The 10,969-nt window shown below is 51.8% G+C and overlaps 1 protein-coding gene across 2 annotated transcripts; it reads right to left on the reverse strand.

Moving 5' to 3' along the window:
- Window positions 1-659: 659 nt before the first annotated feature.
- Window positions 660-10,002, reverse strand: LOC128275019 (organic cation transporter protein). 2 transcript variants are annotated; one of them, XM_053013392.1, is made up of 4 exons: window positions 9,719-10,002; window positions 2,193-2,548; window positions 1,988-2,131; window positions 660-1,924 (listed from the first exon to the last, which is right to left on the reverse strand). In XM_053013392.1, the coding sequence occupies exons 2-4, from the start codon at window positions 2,504-2,506 to the stop codon at window positions 907-909; spliced, it is 1,476 nt and encodes a 491-aa protein (XP_052869352.1). In that variant the 5' UTR covers window positions 2,507-2,548; window positions 9,719-10,002; the 3' UTR covers window positions 660-906. The 2 variants fall into 2 exon arrangements, with proteins under 2 accessions (XP_052869352.1, XP_052869351.1); XM_053013391.1 differs by having other exon boundaries at window positions 2,193-2,559.
- Between the last annotated feature and the right edge of the window lie 967 nt (window positions 10,003-10,969).

Genomic DNA, 10,969 nt, shown 5'->3' on the forward strand with positions numbered 1-10,969 from the left:
TGCTCTTTCAAAATAATTTCGAACCCAGCTGGTTTTATCATATCAAATGAGTACAGTAATACGCATGTGTCCGCTCGTGAACCTTAATTTATTAGAAATAATAATAAATATTAATAATCTGCCGAGAGGCTGAACAAATTTGCCGACATCGCAACGAGCGTTCACTGCCTTTCGTTGCGTACTGTAGATTCGTGCATTCTTTGGCAGTCTACATTTAGGCGTTTTCGCGCGAGCCGCCGGCGCCAACACTTGCCTTAATGCCTTAATCTGCATAATGCTGATTAGAACGGCACACAAAGCGTAAGAGAATAGTCTTTGATTGGCGATAGTATCGCCGCGTACGCGTGAATATTATGTACCGTTCCGTGCCCAAAAAAGAAACGTGCTCTTAACGACAACGACCACTCGACGCGAGACGGTCAGATACCGATCCGTATCGGTTTTCGGCAAACGATACCCATTTTCCTTTGTCACGGAGATTATAACAAAATATGCTAAACCATGGCATAAAATGAATAGTAGGGAATAAATTTCAGCATCAAACCGGTTCCAGGCCCGTCGACGGTAGGTCACCGATTGCATCCCGTAAGGTCATAGGAAGTTGAAGGTTTCGAGGTTGTCAGTTCATTCGTTTTCAATATATTTATTGTTTATCACCTTGCAGGGAGGTACATATTTCGGTGACCCTGCGTAACCTCCTAAAGCGGAGACACGCACGATCGGTATGAGACAAGACGGTTACTTCCATTTTCAGAACGTCCTGGGAGAGCCTGTGCCAGTCACCTTTCATATTATCGCACACACACAGACACAGGCACACAAAAGGCCGTAAGATTCCCGTGGAAAGGGAACGGTTTGAGTAAAAGAAGGAGTTTTTCTACAAAGCATGTGGTGCCAACAGCCAAACTAGTGTTTGCCATTCTCGACGCTCGCCGGTCCGTCGATGCCCTCGCTCGTCACCCGTTGCCGTTTGCCAAAGTTTTCCCCATCCTCGAGCGTCTCCGGCAGGGGGTGACCTTGCGTTTCCGGCAGGAAGAACACGAAGAATGCCCCGACGAGCGGCGTCAGGCCGAAGATGCACGGCGGAAGCCAATACGCGATCCCGCCCATGCCGGCCACGAACGGTGCGATCATGGAGCCGAACCGGGCGATCATGGAAGCGGTTCCGATTCCGACGTTACGCACAACCGTCGGGAAAAGCTCGCCGGCGTACAGGTACACGGTCGGGAAGCTGATGCTCATGCCCACCAGGCCGATCGAGGCGAGGCCCACGTTGAGGGTGCTGGCCGACGGTGGCACGAACGCGATGGCCAACATCGAGATTCCGGTCAGTGTGTTGGAAAATATCAGCGTCTTCTTGCGCCCGTACGCCTTCATCATGTAGATGCAGATCAGCGTGCCGGGCAGCTCGAGGGCCGCACTGATGGCCACGTTCGTGTAGATGTCACCGCCGGCGTGTCCGATGTACTGGGCCACGCCGAAGAACGCCAACCCACAGACGAACCAATTGAAGCACATGTAAAGCGTCTTGGAGCGCATGTTGGGCGTCCGGAACAGGTCGAGCACGTTGCCCTTCGAATCCGAGGTCGACCCACTGCACGACTTCTCCTTTGCGTACTGCTCCAAGCTGGTGCGGATCGTGTCGGTCGGCAGGTTGTTGCGCTTGGCCGCCGACTCCAGTACCGTCACGGCGCCATCGACGTTACCGGACGTGAAGAGGTAGCGGGGCGACTCGGGCACCAGCCAGTAGTAGGACACCATCAGCACCGAGAAGATCGACAGCGCAAACTGGAGCTCGCGCCACTCGCGCAGGTAGTACGCGAAACCGGCCAGCGTCAGGTGGCCCAGGTTGAACGGGATCTGGTACAGCACGGAAAACAACTCGCGCCACTTGGGGCCGATGATTTCCATCACCAGAACAAAGCTGCGTAAGACAAGGGCGGTTAGGTGAGTGTGTTTCATCCATACACGCGGGGTCTGAACCTACCTGGTTACCATCGTACCGCCCGTGGCTACGGCGGTCAAGAAGCGGAGCACCACAAACACCCAGAACGAGCCAACCAGCGCAGCGCCAACTCCCGCCACCAGCTGAATGAGCACGGCGATGACCAACGGAGGTCTGCGGCCATATCTGCAGAATGAGTAGCGTGGTCAGTGGTTGCGGCCATGGTTTGAGGACTCCCGATACTTACTTGTCAGCCAACGAACCGAACAGCACGCCGCCCACCAGGATGCCGAACATGAAGATTGTCTGAGACAGCTTCACCAGATTACCGTTGGCACACACCAAATCCCACTCGCCGACGATCGTCGTGCTGAAGGTGCTGTTGTCATAGGTCCAGTCGGTGCACGCCGCATCGCAGGCCTCCAGGGCCGCGTCCGAGGCGCAGGTGTAGTTCACCGACGGTCCAAGGAAGATGATGCTCATCTGGTGCCACGCCACCGGGAACTTGAGCGGGAACACGACCGCACAGACCAGGATGTGCCACCAGCCGAGCTGGCCCATCGCTCGCTGGATCGGATCGAGGTTCCATTTCGTCTCGCTGTCCTGTTTGGCCACTTCGGAGGAGGGAGCGAAAGCAAAGGTACGTCAGTTTGATTGTAGAAGCCAGACATCTTGCCACCGTTGAATGAACTCCAGTTGTTAAGTGAATCCACGTGCTCAACTGTAACCAGATCTTCGTGGACATAGAAATGCACGCAAGTTAACAGCGTCAACGTCGGATGCGGACCAATTAATTGGCGTTCGCGTAAAATATACCTCGGCAGTTTTATTGCCAGCTCTATTGGCACTACCATGTCGACAGCGGGGTCAGAATGTTCTACGATTGTGGTCTCAAAAACCGGTTCAAAAACCTCAGAAGGTCAGTTGTTGCCGTTCTTCTGCCGACACGGTTGCTGGGAGTCACGACTTAAAATTCGTAACGTGGCCGTTACGGGTGAATGACTTTACAAGTTTAGCATTCCTGATTGACTCATTCTTTGCGGTCGATTGTAACGGTTCCGGGTGAAAGGATCGGGCAGATGATCCTTTGTCGATCAATCATCTTCTGCTTGAGGCTTGCAACCTGTCTAATGCGACTTTAGTGACTCGAACCCATTAGCCCAATCCTTTCACCTCGAGCGAATCACACTAGTCGTGACTGTTTGTGTCACGGACCTGGACGGCCCGATCGAATCCTGGTGCAGTAATCAATCTTCCATTGCTGGCCAACCGGGTGCCCAGGAGTACCATTATCGTACCTCAATTAACACCTACTCGTAAGTAGCCCCCCGGGGTGTGACCGGTCGCCACGATGGACCAGGCAAATGGGCAGCAGATGGTGCCCTTGAGTCAACAGGCTACCGAAACGGTCCGGGAGGTCCAACGAATCCGATACCAACGCGCACGGACAATCGACCAATTTTCGAACAGTGAATTACGTGATCAAACATGAGCGGCCTATTCGGCTTTCACCGGCCCGACGGGATGTGCCAACATTAATCCGGAATTACGGACGTGCGAGAATGAGAAAAAAAACTGTGTAATTTTGGGATCCATCGTTCGGAGTTGGCCGACCGAAATGGGACACTCGGGTGTGTCTGGCTGGCCGGTGGTCACTTTTCTCTTTTTTACACAATGTTTTTTTAGCTCCGCGTACTTAACTCTTCAAATATTGGTCCGAATGGTTAATTTTTTCTGGAAATCAAACGATTCATTTGCCAAACCCAACTCTGTTAAACTGTTCAACGTAGGATAAGCTCACCGAAATGTTGTCCAAAATCCCGACAACCCGATTTTTACGCAACCCGAGCACCGACCGGCCCTGTCTGCCAATAAATCAGCGGGAAATCGAAAACGAAAATTGCCAAAAGAGGAAGCAATGGTCAATTGCCTTGCACCGGCTCCCCCTGTGTGCCGTTATACCATCGAATGCAGCGAATGCGTAATCCGAATCTGAGTTCGCCGGCCGGCACACTGAAGGGAGAAATCGACCTCGGTAGGGCTTCGGTCGGCCCGGCCGTAAATCGATTATATTTTTAATTTAACTGCCCACTTCTTGGCAGATGGTATTTTCATCTGTCTACACGGCATTTCCGTGACTGCACTTCTTTGCTTTTACCTTACAAGTCGGTCCGTCGGTGGGGCGAGTGTCGTACGCAGGGTGAACCAGTCGTTCAGGGTCGTTTTCTTCTCACTTTGGACCGGATTGGAGTTAAATCGTATTTAAGATCGCAGCCAGGGTTCATATGAGGTCACAAAATCAGGTATCGTAATGCCTTCTGATTCGAATGCAGTTCAAGATTGATCGACCGTTCAGGAGAAACGGTTGGACTCGCGAGGCGTTTGATTACCATCGGCCGAGAGCCCTTCATTTTGCAAGCTGCGCTTTCGCTGGCGCTAAAGGCGCAGAAGCTTTCGCTTCCAGCGCTATTCAGATCGGAACATCGTTAGCGGCGGCCCGTAGCCTGGTTTCATCGACTATTGGCCACCCTTAAAGTATAGGGTGTCGCGGCACAGAAATTATCGTTTCTCCGACACTTTCCGTCACTGCGAACGCCAGGAATTAATGAGTGCGCCGCTCATTCATTTGTTTGCACAACATTAAACATTGGCAAATTAAGACCCTTTGGAATGTTGTGGGTCAACAGTAATTCTCCTTCAAAATCTTTCAAACGCCGTTTAATTGAGTCAACAGGTGGTTGCACCGAAGCACCGACGCCACGCGAAGGGTTAACGAAGGAAGGGGGGGAAAAATTGGCAACGGCACCGTTCCTAAATCGTTTACCTTCACGCTCCGACGTCCGGGCCCAGGCCCTGTGGGTAGCAAATGGAAGTCGTCGGTCGTCAATAATCGTCGATCAAGTGGCAAATCGGCAGGGGACAAATGGACAACGACACATGTCGCTAGCGAAAGTAACTCTCCCGTCACAGCCTTTTACGAACACACATTAAATGATTGATGAAAAGCCACTCGACTTTAAAGACAGCGGTTTGAGTCGCGGTGACGAGCGGTCGATCGTTGGTGTGTAGGGCGCCAATCCGGACTCGAAACCGATTGGATTGGAAAACATTTTCACCCGCATGTGTTCCGCGAGTGCTAACGAGTGAAATAATTGTTGCCGGCACGGCCAGCGCTCGGTGCGGGGCCGACATCCCCCCTCAATGTCACCGCCGGTGATAGATGGACCTCGCGAAGACCGTTTGTCTGTCCGAACCGAGTGCGAGCCGCGCCGGAGTTAGCACGTCGGTGAGCTCGCACGGTCGCGTATGTTTGCTTTTGAGTTTGGTGAGAATTTTTCCGGCCACGGTCGCCCTGCCTAAGTCGCTCTGCCACCCACCACCACCGGACGGACGGACGTCAGACGACCTACGCAAATCGCGAAGCACGTTTACATGAACTTCACTTATTTATAGATCGCACGGACCGGCCCCCCGCACGGTCCGGATCGGCACAGGAAGTGCCGATCCAACACCCCGAATATGGCGTCTCCACCTGGGTACCTTGACATTGGAAATCATCATTTAAGCATTGCCTTGGTCAATTGACACTTGGCTGGGTCACGGCACGGGGGAAAGAGTCGCCAAGACCTTCGACACCGACCGGCAAACAGGCCGGACCGTTGGGCCTACGCCGTGTGGCGCAATGATTAGAGCCCCGTGGAGCCTGCGCGAATCGGCAACCTACTTTTGGAACCTGGCACGAGCGCGAATGACGAATCACACGACCACAGCTGGGCTGGAAGTCTTGAAAGAAACCATTTGACGCGGTTCAGTCGGCAGCGAGACGGACCACACGGATTTGCCTTTGCGCCGGTGGCTACTGCGAAGTATGTCGAATTCCCGAATTCGGGTCAAGATTACCGACAGAGTCAAGAAGACATTGTGTCACAATGTCGGCGTGTGGTAATGAGTCGTTCGGAATAATCTATGATTTTTTCTTACACACTGTCGAACGGAACGGAAATTAATGGGAATGGGTCCTTTCGCCACGAACGTGAAGATTTTAGACTCACTTTTTACGATTTTGCTAAATATCACAGTCAAGTAGGCCTGATAGTGGTAGCCGACCGCACGAATGGTGCTTCTTCTGGGTTGAGCTGAAGCAATTGGAACTAGCACAAAATTTAGCCCCTCTGGAGCAGCGTGGAAATCCCGTTCAGTTACGTTGCTTCACCGTCTTCGCGCAATCCGTAGCACTTAAGATCACTTCATGGATGCGCTCGAAAACCTTGGTAACCTTCACCCGGACGGCACAACACCCGACCTAGACACACTTTAAGATCACAGACTGATATATGATGAAGTAAGACCCGCGCTACGCACGCTGGTACACTGTGCGGCTCTCTGGCGGAACGGCGAAAAGTCTGAGGCCCAACCGAAACCGAATCGTGTGCCGCACTATCCGCGAACGGTTTGTTTACGATCCGCTTTATACCCACGGGCTTATGTTCCCCCATGGGCAGGGAGAGAGAGAGAGAGAGCGACCCCAAGAGAGCGTGGCGGGATTTCCCCGTCACAGAGGAAGCTGCTGTCTCTGCAGGGCTGCTGGCCTAGGGCGGACAACATAATGGTAGCACTGCGTAAGCACGTTTGGGGTGAAAATGGGAGAGCCGTAGACGGAGCACCAATCGATCGGTACTAACCAAGCAAAAAAAAAAGAATGAGTCGATCGAGCAGAGAGAGAGAGAGAGAGAGAACCAGATCGGGAAATTCTCGTAATCTGATCGAGCCGAGCGGTTTAGGTGGGAGCACCCGGTGGCCGGTAAACCGGTTTCGGTAACCAGTCCATCGGTTTAGTACCCGGCGAAGGCGGCATAGGCCAGCGGGAGAAGCGATCATTGGCCAAAAGGCCAAACGCTGAGGAGTGGGAAAATGGGGGGACCTGGTTGGGTTTTCCTGAGCCAGCCAGCCAGCATGCCAGCATGAATCGGTAAGTAGTAGCCGCGTGTCGCCGCTCGGCACCGCGCAATCAGCTGTCGCAATTGTCGGGTGGTTTATCCAAATTTCCAAATTACCGACGGTCACGCGTGTGGTACCGCTTGGCTGCCTGTCACGAACGGGATGGGAGCACGTGCCGTGAGCCGAGGTGGGGCCTCGGTGGAGAATGTATGAACTTTACCGTAAAGTAAGCGAGAGAAAGAAACCGGGCGTTGTTTAACTTTAACAACCTTCTGTTTAGCACCTTTTCCACAATAATTTAGTTCAATTATCGAGTGCGCTACAGGCGAGCTAAGTGATTGAGATCAGTAAATGAGTTACTACAATTGTTCTAATGGGGCATTACTGTGCGATGCACGACAGGAACTGCATCTTATCAGTTTGAAGCATCTGTTGGCGCTCCATTTCATTACGCCTAATGGCCGCGGGATCGTTGCAGGTCATCAGTCACCATCAGGGTAACCCGACGCTATCCATCGCATTCCCTGGTCACATTGCCGCATTGCACGCAAAACGAAGCCCAACAACAAAGTTCCACTCTGGTGGCCGTGGAGTGTCTGGAACTCTACTCCCCCGGGGGTTTAACAAGCACAAACAGCTTGCATTCAGTTTAGCACCACGCAGAATGTCCAGCTGTGAAGGTTGAATGCATTGCGATTGGTGGATGGATGCAGATAAATAGTGGAATCGGAAGAGTTTACAGTGCCGGAACCTTGGAAGATCGCGAAGAGAGGCATACAGAAGAGATCGATAACCTTTGCGAAAGTGGTACTGCAATCGCTGACGCCAACTATTAGCTCGGTAATCAACCTTGTGCAATAATCAGGCACTAAATAACCTAATGATCTCTAGCTTTTGCGAGTTCGATAGCCCTCACGTGCATCATTTCAATTTTGTATCCCTCCTCCCGCCGAAGTCGTAAAACTGGTCCATCGATGCACCGCCATAAAACCGTCATCATGCCATTAAAAAGCCCCTCAAGCCGTAGCAGATGATCTCCCATACCAGTTCTAGCCGGTTACAGGGCTCTCTCATTGCCCGGGCAGTGCATTAAGCATTAAATTCTAGGCGTACTGACCCAAAAATGAATCATTCGTGAAGGTGATTGGCACAGGTAGAAGTAATGCTAAATGAAAGGCGTCGCGACGCGAGAACGAGCCCACCAGGGAATAACCCGCCGGCCCCGCCAAGGCCGGCCACGCAGAACCGGCCTGAACTGCAGGTTCTGCTGGTTTTTGGGGTAACCGTGCGCACCGAGCGTGGCACTATCACTTCGCACTCGCCCGCCAAAGCGAACGATCAACAGACGATGAGTCGCCGGAGCACAGCGCGTTCTAACCGCCCGACCAATTCCTTATGCTACTTCCGCATGATCGCAAACACAAAAAAACGTTGCCATCGATGCGGGCCTCGCGAACTACCTCCCATCAGCCCACCCATTATCGCGGATCTTTTCGGTAGGAATTTCGCACCTTCTGCGGCTGCGCCGGGGTTCGAATCGAATTACATCCTCGCAATTTACGTCCATCGTTAACATGCTTTTAATTGATGAGTCAAGAGGACCCAACCCATCGGTGCCATTCGATCGACAATTACCATACCGTGTGTTTGTGTTAAACCATTTAATAACTTACCACCGCGACAGCACGCGAGCGGAACGTGTTTAATGGCTGACCGTGCAATTAGCATAACACAAAACAAACCTCGAGACGGGGCTGCAGGTAAGTTAACGTTACGCGAACGTGTGAGGAAAATGTTTCCAAATTTGTTCTATCGGCTTGACGTCACGTCAACGTCCTTCGAAAGCTGGCGTCGATCGCACACGATGGGAGAGGTACGGATCTACGACTAGCCGCTCTGATGAAAATTTGCACTGGAATCCTACATCAACGTGACAGTGATTTTTAGATGGAGGGATTTTTCAGTAAAAACTCGTTGAGAGCTGGAATTTCTGGTCTTGCTGTAGTTGGCTGGGCATTTCTGGTAGTTTACGGTGGATTGCTTCAATTCCTTGAGAGATTACCCTATTAAACGCTTCATCGTTTTGCATATTTACTATAAAATACTAAGCATGCCAGCTTGGATCACCAACGCCTAGTGACATTATTTAATGGGAGCGAGTGAAATACATTGTTTACAACAGCTGGACATTGTTTGCTGTGTTTAGAGATGTAACGTAGGCGCAATCCCGCGGCGCAGTGCGTTTACGCTGATAACCTTACAATGACACATAGCATAGCCACCCATTTGCCGCACTTTGAAACCTAACATAAACTCGACGGCGTCTAGGAAGTCCTACGTGAGCTCCAAAAATAATGCTCCTCGCGGTGACCCCTGACCGGAGCTCAACTGATTCGCCATTAAAATCGTAATCGAACACGCTGATAGGGAGCAACTTGGACATCGTTGCCAACATTGTTTACTGCTTAGTATTCTGGTTTTTAGTCAAACTTTTCGAAGCATCCGTGGTCGAAGTTCACGCCGAGTGTGTCGCATGAAAATACTATAGAGCCCAAAAACAAACAACCCGACCGACGAAGGCATGGCGATTGCGCACTTCCATTACCATCACTATGGCGAGGAGTGCGTTGCCACGTGGTCACCGCTTTAATTTGCCGATTTTTGGCCACTCTTTTGCAGGCACACACTTTTGTTTGCTCTGTGTTTTCGGGGTTATGAGTGAGCCGAATACCTTAACGTATGACGGTGCACCGAAAGCCTTCTTAGATACGCTTCACTGGCCCTTTCGAAGCGCGGCAGTTGACTATTCCGGTTGACTAGTGTTACCTTCCTTACCTGGCTGCGCGGCACGGTTCTGATCCTGGAGCTCAATTTCGCGATTCGGTGCGTCCGACGTAGCCATCGTCACGGCTTACTACGCTTATGCACGTGTTTCGAAACCGACAACACTGCTGCTCCCGAGATGGATTGTCGAAGTGCAGTAGCGACGAAATCTGGTAGCCCGCGGCAACCGGTGGCGTATCAATGTTTACACTGCTGCCCAACAAACCCCTTATCACAACGGTTTAGGTTGTTGATAGTTTGATTATAGTGCTCTCTTCAGAACAAACGCGATAAACGTTGTTGTCGAACTAAACGCTCATTTAACACGAACTGGTAACATCACGAGCACCGCTAACGCCACTAGCGCCCCTTTAGGCTCAGAAGCAACAGCCGCACGATCCGGCAGTGACCGCGGTTCGCGAACAAATGATGATACCGGTGGCCCTCAAGCCATCGGTAACCGGCTCGGTCCGCATCGGCAACGTTGGCGTGTGTGGAAACATGACACGGACGCTCTGCTGGCGATGATGAGTTTAACAAGCATCACTTGACGCGTCCAGATCCGCCGGTACCGCTGACCGTATATCGCGGCGATCAATCTACGACGGTGCAATTCTGACAAGAAAGCTACCCCGCCTTTGGGCAACGTTCTTGCAGGGATGTGCCTCCGCTATTCTGGTGTGGCGCTCGTCGGTCTCAGGCCGAACTGCAAGGCGACTCGTTGGCTGCATTTGCATATTCCCATCCAATAAGTGAAACCATAAACAATCGATCGGGAACGCCCTAGTTCGTGGCTGGTGCTAGTAGGTTAATCTAACCCCCATTTCTGGACCGCAAAACTACCTTTAACAGGTCTGTTATCTCCTAGAAGGAAGTAGTTCACGCCCTTGGCATTAGCGTCCTCCACAGTGCAAACTTTTGGAGACCCAATTATAAAGGTCAGTGACAACACAAGCCTGGCCCAGACAACCAACTGCCAGGCACACGTCTTCCAACCCATGGTGAAGGGGCTGAATACTATTTTAAACCCGGTACCGGTATCGTCTGCTGTTGCTACCGAAAATGTTCCGAATTAAGCCGCAAACCGCAACGAACGAGCGGGTCCTTCATTGTCCCTCAATCGCAACCATAATTTGCATTCGTTATCCGCCTTTAGCTTCCCCGGAGCGAGGCCAAAAATTCAGCATTACCGCTGATAACGCATACATTTGGCAATTGGGCTGTTTATGGCTTAAAAGGCCGCGGCAACCAAAGGCCCTCGCG

This window comes from Anopheles cruzii, chromosome 3, assembly GCF_943734635.1.
Source record: "Anopheles cruzii chromosome 3, idAnoCruzAS_RS32_06, whole genome shotgun sequence".
In the NCBI taxonomy this organism is placed as follows: Eukaryota; Metazoa; Arthropoda; class Insecta; order Diptera; family Culicidae; genus Anopheles; species Anopheles cruzii.